The sequence below is a fragment of the Somniosus microcephalus genome, chromosome 9 (genome assembly GCF_052327205.1).
Source record: "Somniosus microcephalus isolate GS21.2 chromosome 9, FLI_Smic_1.0, whole genome shotgun sequence".
Taxonomy (NCBI): Eukaryota; Metazoa; Chordata; class Chondrichthyes; order Squaliformes; family Somniosidae; genus Somniosus; species Somniosus microcephalus.
In genome coordinates, this window is record NC_140995.1 from 151,872,335 (window position 1) to 151,898,738 (window position 26,404).

Below are 26,404 nucleotides of genomic sequence, written 5' to 3' on the forward strand. Positions count from 1 at the left end.
AGGGGGGGGAGGAGGGGGGAGGGGAGGCGGTGAGGCGAGGGAGGGGGAGGGAGAGGAGGCGGGGGAGGGGAGGCGAGGGAGGGGGGGAGGCGGGGGAGAGGGGGGAGGGGAGAGGAGGGGGTGAGGGGAGAGGAGGGGGGAGGCGGGAGGGGGGAGGCGGGGGAGGGGAGGCGGAGGCGGGGGAGGGAGAGGAGGAGGGGAGAGGAGGGGGGGAGGCGGGAGGCGAGGGAGGCGGAGGCGGGGGAGGCGAGGGCGGGGGGAGGGAGGGGGGAAGGGGGGGAGGAGGGGAGGAGGAGGAGGGGGGAGGGGGAGAGGAGGCGGGGGGAGGGGGAGGGGGGAGAGGAGGCGGGGGGAGGGGGAGAGGAGGCGGGGAGGGGCGGGGGGAGGGGGGAGAGGAGGCGGGGGAGGGGAGGGGGGAGAGGAGGCGGGGGGAGGGGAGGGGGGAGAGGAGGGGAGGGGGGGAGGGGGAGAGGAGGGAGGGGGGAGGGGGAGAGGAGGGGGGGGTGGGGGAGAGGAGGGGGAGAGGGGGAGGGAGGAGGGGGAGGGGGGAGGAGGGGGAGGGGGGAGAGGAGGGGGGGAGAGAGAGGAGGGGGGGAAGGGGGAGGGGTAGGTGGGGGAGGAGGGGGAGAGGGGGAGGGGGGAGGGGTAGGTGGGGGAGGGGGAGGAGGGGAGGGGTAGGTGGGGGAGGGGGAGGGGGTAAAGGGGAGGGAGGGGGAGGGGTAGGTGGGGGAGGGGGGAAAGGGGGAGGGGGAAGGGAGGGGGGGAGGGGAGGGTGGGAAGGGGGAGAAGGAGGGGGGGGGAGGGGGAGGAAGGAGGGGGGAGGGGGGAAGGAGGGGGGGGAGGAGGGGGGAGGGGGGGAGAGGAGGAGGGGGGAGGGGGGAGAGGAGAGGGGAGAGGGGGAGAGGAGGGAGGAGGGGGAGAGGAGGGGGAGGGGGGAGGGGGAGGGAGGGGGAGGGGAGGGGGGAGAGGAGGGGGAAGGGGGAGGGGGAGAGGAGGTGGAGGGGAAGGGGAGAGGAGGGGGAGGGGAGGGGAAGGGGGAGGGGAAGAGGAGGGGGGGAAGGGGGAGGGGGGAAGGGGGAGGGGGGAAGGGGAGGGGGAAGGGGGAGGGGGGAGAGGAGGGGGAAGGGGGCAAGAGAGGGGGAGGCGTAGGTGGGGGGAGGGGGGGGGAGGGGGAAAGGGGGAGGGGGGAAGGGAGGGAGGGGTAGGTGGAGGAGGGGGAGGGGGGAAAGGGGGAGGGGGAAGGGAGGGGGAGGAGGGGAGGGTGGGAAGGGTGGAAGGGAGGGGGGGTGGGGAAGGTGGGGAGGGGGAAGGGGGGGGAGGGGAGGGGAAGGGGAGGAGGGTGGGGAAAGGGGGTGAGAGGGTGAGGAAGAAGGGGGGGGGAAGGGGGGGGGAGGGGAGGGGGGGAAGTGGGAGGGGGGGAGGGGGAAGGAGGGGGGAAGGGGAAGAAGGGGGGGAGGGGGAGGGGGGGAAGGGGGGAAGGGTGAAGGGGGGAGGGGAGGGGGGAAGGGGGGGAGGTGAAGGGGGAGGGGAGGGGGAAGGGGGGAAGGTGAAGGGGGAGGGGAGGGGGGGGAAGGGGAAGGGGGGAGGGGAGGGGGGAAGGGGGGAAGGTGAAGGTGGAGGGGAGGGGGGAAGGGGGAGGGGGAAGGGGAAGGGGGGGAGGGGAGGGGGGAAGGGGGGGAGGGAAGGGGGGAAGGTGAAGGGGGGAGGGGAGGGGGGAAGGGGGGGAAGGGGAAGGGGGGAGGGGAGGGGGGAAGGGGGGGGAGGGAAGGGGGGGAGGTGAAGGGGGGGGAAGGGGGAAGGGAGGGGAGGGAGGGGGAGGGGGGAAGGGGAAGGGAAGGAGGGGGAAGGGGGAAAGGGGGGAGGAAGGGGGGAAGGGAAGGGGGGAGGGGAGGGGGGAAGGGGAAGGGGGGAGGAAGGGGGGGGAGGGGAAGGGGGGGGAGGGGAGGGAGGGGGGAAGGGGAGGGGAAGGGGGAGGAGGGAGGGAGGGAGGGGGAGAAGGGGGGAGGGAAGGAGAGGGGGAGGGAGGAGGGGAGGGGGGAAGGAGGGGAGGGGAGGGGGGGGAGGGAGGGTGAGGGGGGAAGGGGGGAGGGGAGGGAGGGGGGAAGGGGGGGAGGGAGGGAGGGGGGAGGAGGGAGGGGAGGGGGGGAAGAGGGGGGAGGGGGGGGAAAGGAAGGGGGGGAGGAGGGGGGAGGGGAGGCGGTGAGGCGAGGGAGGGGGGGGAGGGAGAGAGGAGGCGGGGGGGGAGGGGAGGCGAGGGAGGGGGGAGGGCGGGGGAGAGGGGGGAGGGGAGAGGAGGGGGGTGAGGGGAGAGGAGGGGGGAGGCGGGGGAGGGGAGGCGGAGGCGGGGGAGAGGGGGGGAGGGGAGAGGAGGAGGGAGGGAGAGGAGGGGGGAGGCGGGGGAGGGGAGGTGGAGGCGGGGGAGGCGAGGCGGGGGGAGGGAGGGGGGAAGGGGGGAGGGAGGGGAGGAGGAGGAGGGGGGAGGGGAGGAGGCGGGGGAGGGGTGAGGGGGAGAGGAGTCGGGGGGAGGGGGAGGGGGAGAGGAGGCGGGGGGAGGGGGAGAGGAGGCGGGGGAGGGGCGGGGGGAGAGGAGGCGGGGGAGGGGAGGGGGGAGGGGAGGGGGAGAGGAGGCGGGGGGAGGGGGGAGAGGAGGCGGGGGGAGGGGAGGGGGGGAGAGGAGGCGGGGGAGGGGAGGGGGGAGAGGAGGGGAGGGGGGTAGGGGGAGAGGAGGAGGGGGGAGGGGGAGAGGAGGGGGGGTGGGGGAGAGGAGGGGGGAGAGGGGGAGGGAGGAGGGGGAGGGGGGAGAGGAGGGGAGGGGGAGGGCGGGGGGAGGGGGGGAGGTGGGGGGGAGGAGCGGGGGGAGAAGGGGGGAGGGAGGGGAGGGGGAGGGGGAGAGGGGGAGGGAGGGGGGAGAGGAGGCGGGGGGCGGGGGAGGGGAGAGGAGGCGGGGGGAGGGGGAGGGGGAGAGGAGGGAGGGGGGAGAGGAGGGGAGGGAGGGGGAGAGGAGGCGGGGGGAGGGGGAGGGGGAGGAGGCGGGGGGAGGGGGAGGAGAGGAGGCGGGGGGAGGGGGAGGAGAGGAGGCGGGGAGGGGGAGAGGAGGCGGGGGGAGGGGGAGAGGAGGCGGGGGAGGGGGAGAGGAGGCGGGGGGTGCGGGAGGGAGGAGGGGGAGAGGAGGGGAGGGGAGGGAGGCGGAGGCGGGGGAGGGGAGGCGGGAGGCGTGGGGAGGTGGAGGGGAGGCGGAGGCGGCGGGAGGGGGGGAAGGGGGGAGGGGGAGGGGGTAGGGGAGGGGAAGGGGAGGGGAGGCGGGGGGGGAGGGGGAGGGGGAGAGGAGGCGGGGGAGGGGGAGAGGAGGCGGGGGGGAGAGGAGGCGGGGGGAGGGGAGGAGGGGAGGGGGGAGAGGATGCGGGGGTAGGGGGGAGGGGGAGGGGAGGAGGGGGAGGGGTAGGGAGGCGGGAGGGAGGGGGAGGGGGAGAGGAGGCGGGGGAGGGGAGAGGAGGCGGGGGGAGCGGGAGGGGAGGAGGCGGGGGAAGGGGAGGGAGGGAGGGGGGAGGGGGGAGGGAGGAGGGGGGAGAGGAGGGGGAGGGGGGAGAGGAGGGGGACAGGAGGGGGGAGGGGGGAGAGGAGGGGGAGGGGGACAGGAGGGGGGGAGAGAGGAGGGGGAGGGGGACGGGAGGGAGGGGGGACGGGAGGGGGAGGGGGACAGGAGGGGGAGGGGGGACAGGAGGGGGAGGGGGAGAGGAGGTGGGGGAGGGGTGAGAGGAGGGGAGGGGGGGCGGGGGAGGGGGGGAGGAGGAGGGAGGGGGGGGAGAGGAGGCGGGGGGAAGGGGGAGAGGAGGGGAGGGGGGAGGGGGGAGAGGAGGGGAGGGGGAGAGGAGGGGAGGGGGAGAGGAGGCGCGAGGAGGGGAGGGGGAGGGAGGGGGGAGGAGGGGGAGAGGAGGCGGGGGGAGGGGGAGGGGGAGATAGGAGGGGGGGAGAGGAGGCGGGGGGAGGGGGAGAGGGGGAGGGGGGAGGGGGGAGAGGAGGCGGAGGGGGGAGGGGGAGAGGAGGCGGAGGGAGGAGGGGGAGAGGAGGGGGAGGGAGGGAGGAGGGGGAAGGAGGTGGGGGAGGGGGAGAGAGGCGGGGGGGAGGAGGAGGGGAGGGAGGAGGGGCGAGGGGGAGGGAGGGAGGAGGGGGGAGGAGGGGGGAGGAGGCGGGGAGGGCGAGAGGAGGCGGGGGGAGGAGGAGGGGAGGGCGGAGTGGCAAGGGGGAGAGGAGGCGGGGGGAGGGGAGGGGGAGAGGAGGCGGGGGAGCGGGAGAGGGAGGGGAGGGAGGCGGGGGAGGGGAGGGGGAGGGGGAGAGGAGGCGGGGGGAGGGGGAGAGAGGCGGGGGAGGGGGAGAGGAGGGGAGGGAGGAGGGGGAGAGGAGGCGGGGAGGGGGAGAGGAAGAGGAGGAGGGGAGGGGGAGAGGAGGCGGGGAGGGGGGAGAGGAGGCGGGGGAGGGGGAGAGGAGGGTTGGGGGAGGGGCAGAGTAGGCGGGGGAGGGGGAGAGGAGGCGGGGGGAGGGGGAGGGGGAGAGGAGGCGTGGAGAGGAGGCGGGGGGGAAGGGGAGAGGAGGCGGTGGGAGAGGAGGCGGGGGGAGGGGGAGGGGAAGGGGGGGAGAGGAGGGGGAGGGAGGAGGGGGAGGGGGAGGGAGGGGGAGGGGAGGGGAGGGAGGAGGGGGGAGGGGGGAGAGGAGGCGGGGGGAGGGGGAGAGGAGGCGAGGGGGAGGGGGAGAGGAGGCGAGGGGGAGGGGGAGAGGAGGCGGGGGAGGGGGAGAGGAGGCGGGGGGGAGGGGGAGAGGAGGCAGGGGGCGGAGGGGGAGGGGAGGCGGGGGAGGGGGAGAGGAGGTGGGGCAGGGAGGGGGAGGGGGAGAGGAGGCGGGGGGAGGGGGAGAGGAGGCGGGGGGAGGGGAGAGGAGGCGGGTGGGAGTGGGAGAGGAGGCGGGGGGGGAGTGGGACGGGGGAGGGGGAGAGGAGGCGGGGGGGAAGGGGAGAGGAGGCAGGGAGCGAGCGGGAGGGGGAGGGGGAGAGGAGGCGGGGGGAGGGGGAGAGGAGGCGGGGCGGGGGAGGGGAAGAGGAGGCGGGGGGAGAGGAGGCGGGGGAGGGGGAGAGGAGAGGGGGGGAGAGGGGGAGAGGAGGCGGGGGGGAGGGGGAGAAGAGGCGGGGGGGAGGGGGAGAGGAGGCGGGGGGGCAGAGGAGGCGGGGGAGGGGGAGAGGAGGCGGGGGGGAGGGGGAGAGGAGGCGGGGGAGGGGGAGGGGGAGAGGAGGCGGGGGAGGGGGAGAGGAGGCGGGGGGGAGGGGGGAGAGGAGGCGGGGGGGAGGGGGAGAGGAGGCAGGGGAGGGGACGATGAGGCGGAGGGAGGGGAGGGGAGAGGGGAGGGAGCGGAGGGGAGGGGGTTAGGGAGGCTCGGACCGCGATCTCCCGAGGCTCGCCCCCCTCCGTGATCTCCGGAGGCCCGATCTCTGGAGCCCCGCCCGAGCCGGCTTCAAGAGCAGAGAGACCCCGCCCCCTGCCTGAGCCCCGGTTGCCTTGGTAACCCTCCTCCCCTCTCCGCCTCCCGATCTCCGGGCCTGTGCCTGAGCGGCCGATTGTGTTAACAAAGACCCTCCCTCACCTGTCACGGAGTTGAAGTCTCCAAAAGCGGCCATGGTGCCCCGGGCCTCTTCCCCCGCGCATTCAGGAGGCGCGGGGGAAGAGAGAGAGAGACAGACTGCGGGGGGCGGGGGGGGAGAGTTAGACGCCGCCGCGCTCCTGCTCCGCGGAGCTCCGTGCTGCCACCGCCGCACCAGCCTTTACTAAGATGGCGGCGGTAGCGGAGCTCGGCTGAGGCCCGCCCCTCCAGCCTTCACAAAGATGGCGGCGATCGGGGGCCGCTTGTTGACTGGGGCCGGGAGGTGCCTAGCTCGGGTGTGGGTGTGGAGGTGTGGAGGTGAGGCCGAGGCTTCGAGGCCTACCTGGAAAAACGGGGAAAGGTAGGAAAATTAATGAGATTAGATAAAAGATTTAGAAAGTCATTAACTTTTTTTAAAAACAATATGTGTTTTAAAAGCAACGTTTTTTTTTAAAGATGCAGAAGGCGGGAAAAAGAAAAGAAAAGTTTGGAATCAAGATGGCAGCGACTCACCTCGGTTCAGAACGATAAGGCCCGCCCACACACGCACTGATTGGTCGACCGTCAGGTGACCGAAGCGTAGGATTGGTCAATCGTCCCGTCACTCGACCGTAGGAGGGCCCAGCCGCACGCGCCAGCAACCCAGCGTACGATTGGTCGACCTCGAGGTCACTCTATCGCTAATGAGCGGATAATGAGATGCTAATGAGCGGAATGTTGAAGGTTTTTCGGATACCGCGGGCGCAATTTTTGTCCGGCCGAAACATAAATACGCTTACCATCGTTTTGGAACGGTGAGCTTTCTTTCGACGTAACGCACGCGTAGGTACGCTCTGTAACTTTGTAACTTTCGAGCGCATAGCCGGACAGACGCACACGTGAGGACAGACAGACGGACAGACAGATAGACAGACAGACAGAAAGAAGTATCCGTTTATATATATAGATATACACATACAACTTATAGAAAGGAACACAAACTTGCAAATCTTAAAGTCTTTTTACACAATTTTATGCAGCTTTAATGTGTATTGAATTCTTATAGTGAACTGAGTACATACTCTGACTCGAGCACAGCCTCAGACAAGTTCAGCTGGTTCAGCAGTGTGTAGCATTGCTGTAGTGACTCCAGCGACATCTTGTCTTCTAGCTGAAGAAAATACTTTGCTTGTTGATGTTTTGGCTGCTTTTTCAAGTCGTTCTATGAAAAATATATTGGAATAGAATTGTGACTATAGGCATATAAGTTGTTTCCTCAGAGTGACATATCACTGTGATCATAGGCATGAATATCTGACTTATAGGGAGACCTGGAACTTTGTTATCTGAGTGAGTTTGTAAATCCTGAACTAGATTCCATTCAGGTACCTTATAGTTGCTACATAGTGTTTTGGCTAAAAAAAAAGGGAAAACGTTCTCCAGACTATTAAGAAACAAATATCTGGGATTGAAAGTCCTTGGGCCACAATAGAAACTGGTCGAATTGAACAAACAAAACAACCTAAAATGGCCCAAACTAAGTCACTTAGGCCCTTATTTTATACAAAAGAAAAAAATGCATCAAAACAACTTAGCATGTGTAGTACATTTGTCCCTTATCATCCAAATTGAGCCAACATTTAGAATTTATCAAATAAATCAAAATGACCTCATAAATTAAAATGTTTTTCAAAATAAATTTGGAATGAATCATTAATGGTGAGTCGCAATCCATCCAAGTGTGGCTCTTGTCAGCTTAGCGCAGACTGCCACTGATAGCAAAATAAATTAAAACAGTATGAGAGGACAGAGGAATGGGACTAAGTGGATGCCTCTTTCAGAGAGCCAGCATAGGTACAACAGGCTGAATGACTTCCTTGTATGTTGTGAAATTGTACAATTCTTTGATGCTATTATTCTAGTGGAGAGGGTATGAAGGCGCTCACTACTTAGAAACAATTGTATTGAAAAAATGGAGAAAATGTCAAAAAAGCTTTTTATTCTAACCATTAAAATTCCTTCGATTTCATTTAGCCGTTTCCCTCATTTTATCCTTTTCAACAGATCAAACTATATAATTACAATGTGCCACAATGAGGAGAAGTTAGCATCCAAACACTGTAGATGCCCTGATATGGCCCTTATTTTATACTTTAGAACAAAGTACCTATTCTAAATGTAATTCCAATGCTTTTCTAGTGAGATCATACTCTGGGGGCAACGTGCACAGCAGTAATATCATTTCATAAACAATTCTGCAGCAATCGCAGATGGGATGTGTACTGTACCAGCAAACCGCTGTAATGTAAGCTAGTTGGAACATGCGATCTAGTCATTTAATCAAAATCTCCATCTGTACTTTCATAAGATTGTACATTTGGCTGGACATTAATGAAATTTGAAGAGATCCGGCATGTCTATATTTCCTCAGTATGGTTCTTCTGCACAGATGCTGCCACAGTTTGCTTAAGGCCATTGAATGAGATGACCTCAGTTGTTCTTGGTCATATCTTTAAGGCCAAAGCATTCAGCCAACAGGAACACATAGGAACACAGAATTTTATTCAGAATTAATCTTTCGATAATATGGTTTTATTTATAAATAATGTCGTAAATATTCATTAAATGATAAATTTATTCAGCTGACAAATGTTATAACGTGGTAAATTTAGCAGCATCAATTAATAGGACATTGTGTCATTAAAAACTGTTAGACATTTAACAGGAAACAGTGTCTGCATCTGGAGTGTTACTAGCAACACTGAAATGCAGCTGTTTGGATTTACAGAGCAGTGCATTTTTGTTAACAAGTCTCACCTCTTCATTATAGCTGTTTATTTTGAAGCTTTTTACAGCATCCAAGTGAATCAAGTTGGATTCTGAATCTGATTCATTAAATTCTGTTTCCCCATTTTCTTTTCTGCTACATACTGGATAAAAACAAGGATTAGTTAATTTCTTACTGCCATTTTGTTAACTGATTTTGTAGCCGGTCCATTTGAAAGTGAACCATTTATTTTGAGATTATTTGCCACCATGAAATAGTTGAAAAAATATGTCCCATTCAGCTCCTGGCTAATTCTCAGCAGGACCTTACAGATATCTGCACGCTGTGTAACAGGCAGAGTTTAAAATGGACAGAACAACGGAGAAAATAATGGCCAGGAATTTCCTCGGAGCTGCTCCCGCTCCGTTGCCGTGAATTCACCGGAAGTGCAGCAGAATCCCTATTCTGGCACTTTGGGTGAAGTTACGGCAGTGGAACAGAAGCAGCTCCGAGGAAATTCCCAACCAATGTCACAAATGTCCCTAAACTTTTGTTGATTTCTCAGCCATTACTGATGCAGAGGAGGAAGATGTCTACATGCCTCTGTGCACTGTCTGAGCCACAGTCATAAAATATTACATTCTATTGATAGCACCATAACCATGGGTTTCCCAATGTATTCATTATTAATGTAGACAGAGCAAGAGCAGGGGAACACACTTCATAAGACTGTAAAGGAGGCGGATGAGATCCCATTCACCGCTATCCTGCAACAATGGTGTACAGATCCTGTCACTCACTCAAGAAGTTTGCTGAAGGATGCTATGCTTCACTAAAGACGCTTTGGATGAAGTTTGTGCCCTGCTGTAGCCAGACATCCAAATCACCTCCACCACTAGGGAAGCATTAATGTGCCAGTAAAGGTAACCACCACACTGAACTTTTCTGCTGCAGGTTCATTTCAGGCTGCAACTAAGGCTTTTACCAATAGTAGTCAATTTGCTTTCCATTGCTACACATGTCAGATAACTGACACCCTCTTTAACAAGGAAGCACAGTTCATCAATTTTTGCATGTCCCCGCAATAACTAGAAGATTTTACGTTTTTTTTATGTTGCTGGCTTTGCCAGGGTGCAAGGGGCAATAACCAGCAGCTAATCATCCCTTATTTAATTTCTGCAATTTCAAAATATTTCATTCTTTAGGTGTCCAGGTGGTATGTAACCAGCAGCATAGAATAATTCATGTCAATATAAAATTTGCTAGCAGCTGCCACAATGCTTTTGTTCTAAGAAACTCCAACATCTCTTCCACCCAGATAGAGAAATATCCAGCTGCCTCCTGAGACACAAAGTCAATGCCGCAGGAGGGGGCGTGGCCAGGAAAGTGTTTCCTTGGCCCCAACCTGGCAGAAGAACGGAGTGGGACCAGTGCTCAGATATGCTGCCATCCAGAGTGAGAGATGCATCTGAGGGTGGACTCCTGCAATGCTGCTTGTGCTGATCAGTGGGAGGGTTAACCTAATGAGTGCAGTTAAGTCCTACAAACCCTGTAAAAAGGCATTCCAGATCCGTAGAGAAATTGATCCCTCCTAGTTTTCAAAATATGGTTCGAATCATTCACTACATAAGGTCCCACAAGTTCTGAGGCCAGTAGTTAATGCCTTCCCTGGTGGATCTCTCGGGCTGATGAATGGAAGAGAAAGGGTCAATGGTGCATGGGTGAGGATGTGGTGGGTTTCATAGAAGTTTGAGTTTCTTGCCCACTTACTTCCTCCTCATCCTCAGCAGTATCTTGCTGTATTTCATCCAGAGGAAAATAAAATAAAGAGACATTAGACTATTAGGCAGCTAATGTGATGTGCGGTGTGTAGCATGTGAAGGAGCAGACACAGATTGCTTGCACATGTGCCTGTGCTCTTAGTCCATGAAACAGGGAAGTTGCAGATGCTTAAGACAGTCCAACAGCTGCCACTGGCCCTTCCATTTCTTCTTCACCAGCAGCATCAGTATTGTGCCTGCCCAGAAGCTCCAGTGCTTCTTCCTTATATGGGGTTAGAAGTCCACCATGTTGGGAGGACCACCACCTGTGGCCTGAGATTCATGTGTATAATGTGCCACCTTCTTGTGAGGCAAAAATAAGAGAAGACACGAGTATAGCAGTGAAGGTCAGGCAAAGTCTCTTGTTATAAGAGGCCTACACATAGGAAGGAAGGCTTTATCATGCATGGCACACGGTGAAAGAATGTGTTCAAGGAGGAACTTGGCACGTTTAATGGCCCCCCAGCTAAGATTTATGTAGACAAGGAGGCACCACCAAGGTTTTTTAAACAACGACCTGTGCCTTATGCCATGAAGCCAAAGGTAGAGGCTGAGCTTGACTGTCTATTGAGAGAGAACATACTGGAGCCAGTGAAATGTTCGGAATGGGCAGCTCCCATAGTACAGGGTGCGGCGTGACCATAATGAACAAGGCAGAGTACTCAAAATTGTGGAACTGTGCCAAAGTTCCAGAGTTAAAGCCTTGCTCCCTGCATCTTAAAACATATACAGGTGAACGAGTAGCGACATTAGGTACAGCTAAGGTAACTGTGCAACACAGGGACACAGTGGAACAGCTACCTGTAGTTATAGTATCGGGTACCAGGCCAAACCTGTTAGGTCGGGGCTGGATAAAAGAATTTAAATTAGACTGGGGAGCAGTACATCAAATAGATGCGGGCAAACAGTTGACTTTGCAAGAAGTGTTGAGTGAACATGAGAATGTGTTCAAGGAGGAACTTGGCACATTTAATGGCCCCCCAGCTAAGATTTATGTAGACAAGGAGGTACCGCCAAGGTTTTTTAAACAACGACCTGTGCCTTATGCCATGAAGCCAAAGGTAGAGGCTGAGCTTGACCGTCTATTGAGAGAGAACATACTGGAGCCAGTGAAATGTTCAGAATGGGCAGCCCCCATAGTACCTGTTCTAAAACTGGACAATTCGGTAAGACTCTGTGGAGACTATAAATTGACAGTCAATCGGGTGTCCAAACTAGAGCAGTATCCGATTCCCAAAACAGAGGATCTCTTTGCAAACCTGGCTGGAGGAAAGAAATTCACAAAGTTGGATATGAGTCATGCCTACTTGCAGATTACACTGGATGACGAATCAAAGAAGTATGTTACCATAAATACACACAAGGGCTTGTTTACATATAACCGCTTACCGTTTGGTGTCTCATCTAGTCCAGCTATCTTCCAGAGGACAATCGAAGGGGTACTGCAAGGGATTCCACATGTTTCCATCTATCTGGATGACATTCTGGTGATGGGAAGAACCGACCAGGAGCATCTGAGCATGCTGAGAGAGGTACTACAGAGATTGGAGAGGGCAGGGTTATGACTCAAGAGGAGTAAGTGCACTTTCCTGGGGAATGAGGCAGTGTTCCTGGGATACAGAGTGGACGCCACCGGGCTCCATCCACTCAAGGAGAAGGTACAAGCACTGCAGGACGCCCCTGCTCCTACCAATGTGGCTGAGTTAAAAGCTTACCTGGGACTGTTGAACTATTATAACAGGTTTTTACCAAACTTGTCAACAGTGTTAGCACCTCTTCACAAACTACTGTGCAAGGAGACACAGTGGCAGTGGGGAGAGGAGCAGGGGGTTTCATTTGAACAGTCTAAGAAACTGATGCTGTCGTCGGATGTGCTGGTTCACTACAATGCAGAGAAAGACATCATTCTCTCTTGTGACGCTTTACCTTATGGGGTGAGGGCAGTTCTTTCACACTGCATGGAAGATGGAACTGAAAGACCAATAGGGTTTATGTCCCGAACTCTAACACCAGCGGAAAACAACTATTCCCAGTTAGGCAAAGAGGGTGTTTGGATTACAGAGGTTTCACAAGTGCATATATGGCAGGAAGTTCACCATATGCACCAATCATAAACCTCTTATCTCTCTTTTCAATGAAATGAAAGCAGTTCCACAGATGGTGTCACCCGGATCCAGAGGTGGGCCGCGACGTTGAGGGCATATGAGTATGTCATCGTCTACAAGGTGGGCAAGTACCATGGGAACGCAGATGCCTTGAGCCGTCTTCCACTGCCAGGCACACCTATCCTTGCAGCTCCAGAGGACAGAGTTTTGATGTTGGAGGACACTGACGCAGCACTTGTGACTGCAGAGCAAGTAGAACATGGACAGGTAAAGATCCAGTACTGTCTAGAGTTCGAGAATATGTGGTGAGGGGATGGCCACAACATCCGGAAGGGACTGACTTCACACCCTACAGTGTCAGGGAAACAGAGCTGAGTGTGCAGGATGGTTGCGTGTTGTGGGGAGCACGAGTGATTATTCCATGGCCAGCACGACAGTCTATCCTAGAGCAACTACATCAGTGTCATCCTGGGGTCTCGCGTATGAAAGCCTTGGCTAAGAGTTACTTGTGGTGGCCAAAGCTAGATGAGGAGATAGAAAATCTAGTCAAGACATGCAGCACTTGTCAGGTACACAGGAAGGCACCAGCAGCGGCTCCTCTCCACCCCTGGGAGTGGCCGGATAAACCATGGAGAAGATTGCATTTAGATTATGCGGGTCCATTCATGGGGAAGATGTTCCTCATAATCATTGATGCACATTTCAAATGGATGGATGTTTATCCTGTAAATTCTGCTTCCTCCACTACTACTATAGACTGCCTGCATCGGAGCTTCAGTAATCAAGGGCTACCGGAGACCGTGGTAAGTGACAATGCCACTTGTTTTGTGAGTACAGAGAGAAAAGAGTTCATGAGAAAAAATGGCATAGTGCAGGTGACCTTGGCTCCATATCATCCGTCCTCAAATGGACTTGCGGAGAGAGCCGTACAAACATTTAAAGAGATGATGAAAAAAAGTGCAGAAGGGAGTTTAGCAGCCAAAGTGTCACGGGTTCTGTTCAACTACAGAATAACACCTCAATCCACCACAGGACTCTCTCCTGCTGAGATGTTATTAGGTCATAGACTGCGCTCCACTCTTGACCTTGTCCACCTAGACCTAAAAAGGAAAATGGAAAACAGACAAAACAAACAAAAAGAGAACCATGACAAAAGAACAAAGAGCCGAAGTTTTGGAGAAGGAGATGTGGTCCTTACCAGGAATTTCAGTTATGGACCAAAGTGGATTCCTGGCTTCATAGACTCAATGACAGGTCCAGTATCATACAAGGTCATGTTGGGAGATGGTAGGGTAGTACGCAGACATGTAGATCAGATACTTACCAGACAAGGGGAAATTGAAATTGAGGTTCCAGATGCAATGGCTGAGGACAGGGTTGCCCCCAGTTATTCAAGTGCATCTGTGGTGCCACCACCATGGATGGAGACAATTCCACAGGAACCTATTCGTCAAGAGGAAACCATCGTTGCAGAGTCAGATACTCTGAGCACTGCTCAGGAGCAGCTGGTGGCTTCACCACAAACAAGAAGGGACTTTACTGTTAGACGTTCACAAAGGGCTCGCAAGCCACCAGAGAGATTGATATTGACCTGTTAGATTCATGAAGTATGGAACATAGTGAATGGAGGCTTCTTATGTGACCCTTAGGAATGATTGTTTGTTAAGAAATTCATACTGAAATCTTAAGGGAGGAGGAATATAGTAATCTGTGATGTTATGATTAAGGTTATCCACCAGGTGGTGCTGTAGCCAGTGCTGCCACTAGTTAAGTTCAGGGGGTTGCTTCCTGTCAAGGTCAGCAAAGGTGAAATGCCAGGATGCAGGATGGTATGTTTGTTACGCAGTTGTTTAATAAAGTACTGGACTAATTCTAAGATATCACCTCTTCGAGTTCCTTGTTTCACTACATGGATTTATCACAATCCCCATCACCCTGCCTTCCCTAATCTACTCCTGCATATTCTTACTCACACCAACTTACCTTGCACCTCCACCCATCCCTCTTTCTCTATCTACATTATCACATCCCTATCTCACTAGCCACCCCTCACATTCACACTCATCCTAGTGCAATCATACCAACTAACAACACACAAGGGTAGGCACTTGGGTGTTTTATCCAGTGTTCATGTAAAATTTCTGTTAATGTGCTGTCAAACATTGAAATCTTTATTTTCAACACTTTGCTTTCTTGGACAGATTTGTGTGTACCTTTGGAAGTGGCTTAGTGAGTTGCAGTGAATGGTGAGATGTAACGGTACCACCTGCCATGGTGGTGAGTGTAAAAGGAATGGCTTGAGCATTGCAGGGATTCTTTATGATACTGGTGTGGGGTGGTGCCAACCTGGTGTATCATGTGGCAGCCAGGGTGTACAGCATCAAGTGAAGTAAATCTGGCCATGGTGACGCCATCCCTGGCCTCCCAGGCAGCAATGTGCTCGGGTACTGATGCCCTCTGTCCTGTGCAGCATCAGGTGTTTGTGGAGAAGGTTGGTGGTGCTGCTGGTGTGCCTGGTGCTGATTGTGGTGCGATTCTGAGGACCAAGGTGAAACAGTATAAACAGTACCCATGCTGATGGAATAGATGGCAGGTGAAGTTGAGATGACAGAAGTGATCTGTCAATGGTGAGAGAGGTTGTTCCAATGAGGTGACACTGGATAGAAAGTTTGCTCCAAACACTGGCAGCCTGCATAAGGCTCAATCTCTGTTCCAAATGGAGTAACCAACAGCTTCTGAGCTTGGAAAGTGAATAGCTGTGAGGTGGGAGTTTTTATAGCACATTTCAAGCTGTCAAGTAATCAGCTCAATCAATGGCCATTCAACTCCTACCTCCGCTTAACAGACGTAATTCCCGAGCAGCAAGGACTGCATGGGTGAGCAGTTAAAGAGAAAAGGTAAGGTTAAATGTATTATTAATGATCTATCAACAAGGCAATATTCAGCTTAATTGGGTCCCCTGTCGCTGGGTGTCGGGTCTGCTCAGTGCTGACAGACCTGGCATTGGGAAAAGCGCGTGGCGGCGGGTTGACAGCGGGGTCATGACCTGCTGTCAAAAAAACCCACTTTCTCACCCGACCCGCCACCGATCCCGCCCGTTGAACCCCCAGAAAATTCCGGCCAGTGTCTCCAAATCTCAGGTATGATATGCTGAACAGACGATAGCGAACTTCCCTGTAAAGGACAGAAACTCAAAAGGTGAGCTACCCCAGGTCCTCCCTTAAATATCTCCTTTTAGGGTGTCACTAGCAGAGGCCCAAGAGTAAGTCATTTACTCACCCTCTTAGCTGTGGCATGTTGTACAGCCTGGGTGATAATAAATGAGAGGGATTTAAAAGGGGAAAGGAAGAAAACAACAGACTATGAATGATTAAAAAAACACAATGGTGCATTAGTTATGGTAACATTTACAACTGGAAGGAAAGGGAGACACAAAAATATTAAAGAGTAGCAAGGACTGAAAACAGCTCCGAGCTCAGAAAATTCAAATTCAGATATGTGCATGTTTCAATAAAGAACAGTAGCAAAGTTTTGAGCAGTGTGCCTTTTCAGATGAACACCAGACCCCTGTTGAAAAATAACAGCAGCCCACCCATTGAGGAATTCCTAAAAAAAAATGCCCAGACCTGTGGAAAGAAACACCCTGTTGAAATCACTTTGCTCATAAATATTCACAGTATAGGAAGTGCCAGTAACTAAATATGGCTCAAAATTAGTTAAATCTATCATCAAATACATGCGGTTTTCATCTCTCTCAGCTCTTGCTGTTCATCTTAAGATTCTGAAATGAACAAATGGGAGCAATTTAGGTTGTCATTTATGAGCTATAGAATAAGTCCAAAGCTTTCAGAAACTGCCAACAATCACACTCATTTAAAGGGACACTGTCGGTATGAAAAATATTTGACAAACTTTTCTTCATTTGTTTATTAGCACAGATTATAATTGTGCAAAGTGCATCATCGCACCCTAGAGGGCGATGTCTTTCTGATGAAAATGGAACATGGCTTTTCTGGCCCTTTCCCTCCTCAATAGCAAGTGGTTTTCCTGGACACATCTTCATGAAACTATTGGCGAAAATATCAGTCATGGTGTGCTCAGAACTTTCTTGACCAACATTTCATCACTTGTGTTGCCACTGATTATTCTGAATCCACCGTCTCACAGCTTCCATCAGTTACTTTGCCTGAATGCAGCTTGATTGCAGCAGCCACTTAAACTTAATCACAGTGGATTGATCATCACTTGCGAGCGCCTTGTCCATCGTGAGATTTTTTAAAAAACAGAAAAGATTCACGGGGAACAAGTCCTAAAAATAAAGTGGAATGAAGCGTAATGTTGATGCTTTTTAAAATGAAAGGTATGTTTACCCGGAACATGGAGTTCTTCGAAATGCACAAGGTGCCAGCCCGAGGACAGAAAAGTTGCTGCACCTATCTGCATAAAAATACTCTTGTAATGTGTGAAAGGTTGGAATAAAGAAAGTGGCTACTAGTATACAGACTGAGTTATAACAGGTTAAAAATATGACAGGCAGGAACAAATTGAAATAAAAGCAGTAAATGCTGGAAATACTCAGCAGAATGGCCATCGACCTGAAACGTTAACTCTGTTTCTCTCTCCACAGATGCTGCCTGAGTATTTCAAGCATTTTCTGTTTTTATTTCAAATTTCCAGCATCCACAGTATTTTGCTTTTGTAGGAACAAATTGAGATGAGATGAAAATATATTTTACAATCACTTCTATCAGGACTGCACAACTATATCCTCGTCTTCAAACCACTATGTGATCTCCTGGCCAAGCCAAGCAAAGCAGAAATTAAATCTAAAGGTAAGCAGACAGCTCATGCATGACTGCAACTAGAGCGTGTTTTCATTTTTAATACACTATTGTTTTGTAATTTACCATCATCTGCAGTAGTTTCTCCATATTTCTGTCTTGCAAACGGACTGAGGTCTGAACAGACCGCGGGAGTGCTGTTCTCCCTTTGATTCGTTGTTATTGAATATGTCAAATTCAGAATTATTTCATTAAGTTTCCTGCAAAAACAAATTAGTAGGGGATTAAATCTTGATTATTAACAAATTAATAAAACTGTCATTACAGAGAATTAAGGCCTTGTCTTAAAAATCACAAGTCTACCAGTAAATGTTTATGTACAGCGCAAATGTAAAATTATTAATTGGTGCACCATGTTAAATAGTAATAGCATCATAATATTTAAATTAGATCTTGAATTCAAACATGTTTTGATGTGGCAGCAGCATTTTCTAATCTCTGTTACAGGAAGGAATGGGGCTCAAAATAGATAGGTTCTTTTCCAAATGTTTGTATTTTTAAAAATAAAATGACAGCTGATAGTATAATGAAGACAGTTTCTACAAAATGAGGCTCTGAAATTATAGGGGAGAGTTATTAAAATAAATGGAGCAACACAGCGACTAAAATAGCATCAAGAAATGAAAATCAGACGGGTTCGATAATGGGTGGGCAATCCACTCCGCCAGATTACCACCCAAGTGGTGAAGATAAGAATTTATCCATAATTCTATCCCAAGTGGCCAAGAGCAAAATATGGTATAATTTAGCCACAACTTTGTACCCAAAATGAATCCATGTGTTTTGGATATAAACACTAAGGTTTCAGTTCCTAGAAATAAGTGTATTTTCAAGCGCATAACCAGTTGTGCGTCGTCAGCATGCGCCTGAACCAGGAGGACTGAGGTGGCTCAAAATTGAACATTTTACACTATCGCACCAAGTCTAAATGACCCCCTTGTGAGTTACCCAAGCACAGGGGAAACTTCAGCCAACAAAAATCTTGAATCAAGTTAAAAAGTGCTGATTTTCCTGATGCTTGCCTGGGAATTGCTCCTTTTATATTGCCCTGTGATTGTTGGGGCTTTGCTGGCCCTGGGTGAAGGTGGGGCTGAGCTTGGCCTGCACCTGCAATAGGGTCAATGGAGCTATGTTCATGACATGGGAGGGGGCATTCATCATTCCCCTGTATAACTGCTTGCGGAACAACCCAGCACAGGGGCTCTCAAAGATTATGGTGCTGTGGCTTGTCCCCCGGACCCCAGCTGACCAGATCTTCCACAGGGGTAGATCGAAGACTTTAAGACCAGTGAACTTTTGTAAATTCCTACCTCTCCTTGCAACCCCTCCCTCCAGGATGTTGAAGTCTAATTGGGACATTCTGACTGCTGACCCCAATTTCTGTTGCTCGATATGCAGTTGCAGGCTTGAGAGATCTGCAACTGCGCCTTGCACTTAGGTGCTAGGTCCTGCTTGAGGTAGGCTGCTCTAGGGAGGGGATTATGTAAATAGTCCAGGACAGGAAATCCTGGTGCTCCTGGGTCTGGAGCGAAGCAGTACACCTTGGACATTGTGCACTGTGTCCAATGGATGAAACAGTCTGTGTTTGAGTTGTTGCTCCATTGCCTGCAACCATGTTGAATGACCCATTGGCAGATTACCACCCATGGTTACCATAGTGACCGTTGTATTGCCTTGTTTAATGTAGCTTGGTTCATAGAAACATAGAACATAGGAGCAGGAGTAGGCCATTCGGCCCCTCGAGCCTGCTCCGCCATTTAATGAGATCATGGCTGATCATCCAAACTCAGTACCCTGTCCCTGTTCCATTCTGGTTCCACTCCGTTTAATTGGACCATCTTGTTTGATATCCAGCACTGGGGCAGGGGGATGGGGCAAGAAAATCTGCCCTTTGATCTCTAAATTTTTGTGACGTATTAATCAAAACATTTTATAAATTACAGAACTTACAAGGGATTTTCATCCAGACTAATATAGTCCAGAATTCCCTCACAGAAGGTTTTGCCTATTGACATATAATCTTTTATATTGAAATGACGAACAGCGAGTCTGAAAAAAAGAGAAACTAGTATCAGAAATAGAAATTGCAGCTTGAGAGCTTTCTCAAGAACCTGTTCCGAGACCAGTACATTTCTAAACTTGCTGCTAAAGCTATATGAGAGTGGTAGCAGATTGCATCAGGATTTTCAACCTTTTCTCTGCTGAACGGCCATTCCTCCATTTTCCTCTTCCTCTAGATCAGGGGTGTCGAATCTTTTGAAGCTGGGAGCCCGGATACTCCTGTCAACATCAGTGAGTGGACTCCATATAATGATACACAAATACAAGCCACCATACACAAAAAAGTGAATCCTCCATATACACAAAGAGGGGACTGCCCCATACACACAAAACAGCAACCCCCCCATACATAAGAAAGTGAGATATCCTTACGCACAAAAAGCAAGACCCCTGGAAGTGAGACCCCTATACTTGTAAAAAGTGAGAACCCCACACAAAGAAGCATGATGTCCCCATACACCCAAAAAATGAGATCCCCAAACATGAGATCCCATTCATATACACAAAAAGTCAAGGGGCCCTATCCTCCCATTTCCTCCTCATTCTGCATCTCTTTTCCTCTCCATCTACTTCTCCCCTTCCCTTTTACCTTTCCTTTCCTCCATCCTCTCCCTTCCCTAAAACATTGAAAGCATCAGGTCTTTCTGGAGGATTGGTCAAGGCTGATTCCTCCTTGGTGCAAAATGGCCACTTTCTGACTGTTCAAAATCTAACAAACAATAACCAGTTCTCTGGGCCTTGGAGGTTTAAAGAATTGAAGTCAAATTTGACGTTATGCACAAAGAAGAAAGAAACCAACAGGGGCTTCTCAGAGAGTGAATCGAAGGAGCCTGCATCTTGAACACCCCCGCAATAGATGCATAAGTGAGGATGGAGAATCTCAAGTATAACCTTTACGTCTGCCACTTCATGACTCTAAAGGCTTTAAAAACAGCATAACTGTCTGCAATTAACCTTTCACTGGATCTTTACAGGTTCCATGTGGCAGCTCAAATGTGCAATAGTTGGGTCCAAAAGGCACCCCTCTCCAGGAAGGATTGATGGAAGAAATGCATTTGCCCCGAGAGACTAAAAACATTGAAAAGTAGCTCCGATGAACCTTACCTAATCATGCTTTATCATTTTGAGCCTCTATGGCACTTGAAATTCCTCAGCAGAGTTCAGGCAAGAAGCTCTAGTCCCAGTCCTCTGCCAACTGTCCCTTTGACCTGACTGATGGACCGTTGCCAGTATATTGGGTTAATTCATGTAAGTCTCCTTCCCTCCCTGGGGGAAAGAGTTTAGCCTCCAGTTGCATTGTTGAGACTGGGGACTGTATTGAACCCATGTCCCAATATTTCGCGGACTACCACATTTGCCTAAAATGTGCTATGGTGCTTCACTTCGCTTTGGCACTATAGGGTATATTCAGCCATCCCACACTCTCACTAGAAGCCACAGGGTTGCAACATTGTAGCCCAGTTTTCTGACCCGGACTTCCTGTGACTACGGGATCACTGAATTTACCCTCCTGTGCTTTTAAATATATATATATTTAGAAAGGTATGAGCTATTAGAGATACAGTAACTTTCTTACTGTCCTTTTACTGCTCCTGAGAACGAGGCTTCTAAGGTGAAGGAGTCATTGAGGCCTAGCTGCCTGTACATCACCACCCGTCCTGTCGATTCTTTACATTTATGGATATGAAACTTGCAGCTGTCCCAGTCGAACCTCTCTGGATCCTCACAACACAAAATGTAACAAAATAAAGTTTAGTGCCTAATATAAAACAAAAAGGGAAATATTTCACTCAAGCTCACAACTATTAAACAGTTTTTAATTTAAACGATGTGGCTAGCTTCAGGTCTTGTTTTATCAGTAAAGGGATTTGGACTAAACCAAATTCTAAAGAACATTTGCAAGCTTAATGATGGCCTAAAGTTCTGGAAACTTGTAAGAGTTAGTTAAATTTTTTTATAGAAAGCTCTGGGTTATTAAAGTTTAATATAATTCTGTTTTATCAGTTTCAAAAGCTTCATGCTCCTATAAGAAGTATTTCAATAAAGTCCACTCTTAAATGGTGCAAAAAAATTCTTTTCAAAACCTGTGTGAGCTTATTTTACACCACGGATGTGGTTTTGAGAGATATTGATTAACTCCAGTCAAGGATGACAGATCTGCGGCTGCTCTTAATTATAGAAAATGTGGTTGACTGAAGAACACTGTACAAAATTTAATTAACCTCATAGCACCTCAAAGTCACTCTTTGTTCAGTCCTCAAGGCTGCCAAACACTTTTAATAATGAACAAATTTTAACATTTTTTTACCGCGTTTAAAACAATTTTTTTTTTGGACAGTGAGGCAGCTAGTCCTGTCCTTGTGTCATCCTAGCATTTACCCATCCAGCATGGCCCTCTTCCAGGTCTGAAGCCATCCTCTCTTCCCATAACAGTACAGCCTGTCCCAGAACTACACAAACACTTGCCCCTTCATTTTCCCACGACCAGACTCCTTCCAATATCTCAGACCATGCAGTCTCTTTTTAGACTTGTTTCTGGATTAGTAGATGGCAATTTAGGTCTCCGAGCGGTAAACAGGTCGGAGGTGGGTGGTGCGAGAGCGACAGCCACCTGGAGCAGTCAGTGGGAGACCCGTCCAAGTTACCGGGTCGCCCCTCATTAGTATGCTTGAGATGAGTGAAGTGCGAAACAAGCTCCCCATAGGAGGCAGGAAATTGAGCACTAGTTCAGACAGGAGCAAAAGCAGCAGTATGTGGGCAGGACGAACAGCCCTACACCCACTGAGATAGATCGCCACCTGCAGGAGGGAAGGGGAGCTCACCCACTCTTTGTCAAAGGGAAGGGTTGCTCACTAGAACTCCCTCCTGCTGAGTGAGTTTGCTGCCTTGCCCTCCTCCCACTGAAGTGGTTTCCCTATCTTTGATCCTCCCGTTCCCACCCTCTCCCCCTGTTTCCTGTAAAGCTGTAAAACGTTTTGGGACGTCTGGTGGTCGTGAAAGGCGCTATATAAATGCAAGTGTTTCTTTTTTTTCCATCTCCCTCCCCCCATCCTTCTTCTCACCTCTTTTCCATGTCTCTCTTTCCTCAGTCTCCTACCTTCCGTTGTCCCTCTCCTCTTCCCTGCTCCACTCCTCTCCTCTGCCATCTGCCTCCTCGCCCTTCCCTCCTCCCTTGCCTGGGTCTAACCCGCTAACCCTGCTTGACCCAAATACCCCACTTGCTCTTGGCTCCCTGCCTGCAATGTCACGGAAAATCGATTAGTAGATTTGAAAATAGCATTTGAGGAAAGCAGATGCCTATTTCTGGCTGATCAGCGAGCAGCATCGCTGGCTCCAGAACTGTAGGTCTGCTCTGCTGCTGAAGATTCAGATTCAGAGCAGCGGAGCTGAGATATTATGGCCTAAAGACTGAAACAAGGAAGTACTCTGAGAATTCAATGGGATAAAACCTGAAGCTCTTTTTTGCATGGATCAATACTTTAGTGGTTAAGATATTAATTCCAATCACTTTGTCTGTGAGCTCAACAGATCTGAAGTGATATTTTTTGACAGGTTTTGCCAGTTTTCAACACATGATAAACAAAGGAGAGATCTCCATTGCAGAGGCAAATAAAAGCTGTATATACAGACGGTCTCAATCAGGCAGCATCTGCGGACCCTCTTGTTAGCTAAGCATGGAGAACACGAATGCAAAAGGTAGGTGGAATTCATGACCTATCCACCTAAGTGAATAATGTTACTTCTATAGAGAAGTAATAGGTCTAGGAGATAAAAGAGAAAAGGGGCTTTTAGATTGGATTAAAAACAGATTCCAGGACTAATGTCATGGGTTCTTGAAGCATGGGTCTCTTGCAACCAGCTACAGGCCAAATGTAAAGCTGCTGGGAATGGTGGCCCGGAAGACCTGTTAAAATTGTTTTTTCCCCAGCCTCCAGTGTTAGTGATCCCCGGAAGTTTTATCATTGGTTTGCAGCCAGCTGCTAGAGGCCTGTACTTCAGGAGCACAGTGGCACTAGTGTAGATCTCATGTAATACAAGAACGCCCATTTTATAACGGGATTTACAAAGTCTGCAGCCGGCCTATTGAAACAGGTTTAACAGCATAAACACTGGGAGCTAGCTCTCAGATTCCGGGCTCCTGCAAATGAACTTAAAAGAAGGCCAATTATAAAAGTGGCTACAATTAGGTTAAAATGCATTCTGAATTACCCTCTGGGAAAGCAGCCATGGAAATATTCTCTCCCTGAGGAAGTCGAGTATTTCAAATGGACACGTGGTTCCTGTCTGGCTGCAGCCATACGTGAAAGCGTTAGGTTTTCGACTGTGGCCGTGCAGGTCACCATACAAAAGGATCTGTGGTGAAGTAAAACAAGAAATGGGTATATCGATGTACAATTTGCCACAGTTTGGCTACTTGCATTCAACTGCATAAAATTAGGCAAAATTCCCGTCAACTTAAACTCATGTCTGATACTAGGAACCAAGTCTTATTTACCAACAATTGTTACTTTTAAAAACAAAATTTCTCAATTTCCCCCACCCACCCCTCTTCTGCTGAAGGTGCTGACCCAATGCTGGAGTACGGTTCTGTGGGCACCATCTACCCTCCAGTACCCTGTTCAAGTAGCCACCCTTCTTGTGCGAGCTTTGACAGTGACTGCTGACGATTAAGGACTCCAGGAATATATTTAGGGGCAACTGGTGACTTCTGTCAGGTGACTCAATTTGCTGTCCATTCTTGCAAAAAACAAATAATTAATGCACTGTTTGCCAGGGAAGCCCAGTTATTTAAACTAGATACAGGATCCAGACAAATGGGTAAGTGCACCATTAACTTGTATCAGATCATTAGGTTTCCATGTGTTTTTGGAACTATAGATTGCACTTGTGGCCATACTGTCAACCCATGAAAAGGATTTAATTCCCTTAATATCCAATTAGTGTGCGACTGCAGTAACAGGGGTAGAAATTCAACTCATGCCGGTTTCTGGTGCGAAATTGACAGTGCAATGGAAACGTGAGCCTGAAGACATCAGCCCGAGGCCTGTTCGAAATTGGGCCTCAGGCCACCAATCAGGCTTCCCAATACAGCTCGCTGGTAAGGGCCTTAGGAATTCTGTCCATTTCGACACCGAACCGGCCGACAAGTAGGTCCTGATGGGGGGCGGGGGGGGGGAGGGGGCCGGTAAAGGTGAAGTGGAGCACGGTGAGCCCGGGCTGGCAGCGGCCTGCGGTATTTTGTATTTTTGTGGAGCTAGGAGGAATACTCCTGCTCTAGCTGACTCCACAGAAATTAAAAAGTTTGCTTATATTTTGGTGGGCAGCCTCCAGCGGTCTCTGTAAAGATGACTGGTTAGTGCGCTGAAGACCCAGAACATTTGCATCAGGTACTAAAGTATGCATTAGGACCTTGATTGCACATTCAAGGTACCTAACCCCTGTTTCAGGCTTGCATCCGGCATAATTTGTCGCTTCCAATTTGGTAGCCGATGCACTTCCAGGGGAGTTCGGGTGCAAACGATTGAGATTCCTGAGGAGGAGACACACCAGGGTCACAGACAGTTGCTGCGAGGGAGCTGCAAAGCAAACTCATCAAACAGTTATATTATAACTATAACCAGGACTCTCCACAGAATTTAAATCTACAAACTTCAGAACGCTCCATTCATCATTAAAAGCAGAAATTCCATGAGGGTCCAAAGTTCAAAAAAATCCTTTTCAGTTCTAGTGCAACTTTATATTTTCAACAGAAAATTAATGAGTGCCATAACAATATTTCTGACAGCAACAATTATATGAGGTCTCTGGAACTTTTTGCCTGAGAAAACAATTAGTCACCACTGTGCTCCCCCCTTGCGCTTTTTTGACTTTTCCTCATTCCTAGTCTAACACTTCTTCTAATGCCACCTGAAGGCCTGGGGCCTGCGATGTGGGTGGCTGCTCTATATGATAATGAGCCTATTGGGACGGAGGTGCCACTGAGTCCTGGGATGGACCTGCAATAGACTGATTCTGAGCTTGCAACCTTCACAGCCTTGGCCTGCTGACTTTCTTTCACCTGTGGTGGTTCCTGAGGGGGAGTGAGCAGAAAACTCTCTGGTGCTATTGTCCTGAGGGAAAGGAAGACTCCTCTGAGATACGTCATGCTCTTCCACTAGGCATGAGATCAAGATATTAATTTGCACTGAACTGCAGGAGAACAAATCTTGTTAAATTACTAATAGTCCTTAATCCCTGAGAGACAGTATGTCAAGTATCCTGAAAACCCTCCAAAATAGTACCCTGGAGAACATGGAATCTGGTAGTTATTGATCTCTCCATTATCTCCATTCAGTTACTCAGGGCCTGAATGCAACTAGTCAAGCCTTGCAGATTGGAGGTGATGAATTACCTCCATGCCTGTGTTTCCTGTTTACTGCAACTGCTGTTCACTTCTTACTGCTCTGCAGTGCTGAGATGCCCTCTCTAATTAAGTCACAGAAATGGGCATTGGAATCTGCTGCCAGCCTTACCATCTGCCGCACAGTTTTGGAGATGATTTGCAGTGCCTACAAATGATTATGATGCTCATTGATGTGCCTCAATAATTCCGAGACTCGAAGTTAGCAGAACAAAAACAAGGCTTTTATTAACTTAGAAAGTAACACGTAAGAGAGAGCGATGTCTTCCTTCTGGAGACTGAGGCCAGACTGAAGCTAGCTTACAAATGGGGCCAGGTATGGGCGGAGCCCTACACACAGCACATTCCAGCACATTCCAGTACACAATACAATGAGGTCTGGGGGAAGGGAAATGACACTGAAACCGATCTCAGTCACAGGCAGTGGTGAATGGAATATTTCATCACATTCACCCCTTCTATAGATTTAGTCTGTTCGGGGGTTTGATAGTCCTCTGCGACCGACGTGGCTGTTGCGGTGCCGCGGGTGTCGGCTGGGTGTCCCCGGTAGCCTCCTGGGTCTCTGCCGGGGGTGCCGCCAGGGTTGTTGGAGGGGTAGTTGGTGGGGGTACCGTTGGTCAGTGTTCTTCCGGGGGTGATGAAAGAGTAGTGGGTGGGTAAGAGTTGCTGTGATCGTCGTTGCCGCTATTGCCGTGGTTGTTGTCGATGCCGGCTGGGGCGACGTCTTTTATGGACACGGTATCCTCCCTTCCGTCGGCGTGCCGGACATATGCGTATTGGGGGTTGGCGTGGAGTAGGTGTACTGG

The 26,404-nt window shown here is 51.2% G+C and overlaps 1 protein-coding gene across 1 annotated transcript in view; it reads right to left on the reverse strand.

Annotated features, from left to right (window-relative positions):
• The window catches only part of LOC147112781 (uncharacterized), a 445,258-nt gene that overhangs the window by 36,022 nt on the left and 382,832 nt on the right, over positions 1-26,404 (reverse strand). Inside the window, 6 exon segments of the mRNA XM_085997401.1 lie at positions 6,687-6,826; positions 8,422-8,534; positions 17,204-17,337; positions 19,088-19,186; positions 20,775-20,920; positions 23,408-23,551. Coding sequence (XP_085853527.1) covers positions 6,687-6,826; positions 8,422-8,534; positions 17,204-17,337; positions 19,088-19,186; positions 20,775-20,920; positions 23,408-23,551 — 776 coding nt within the window.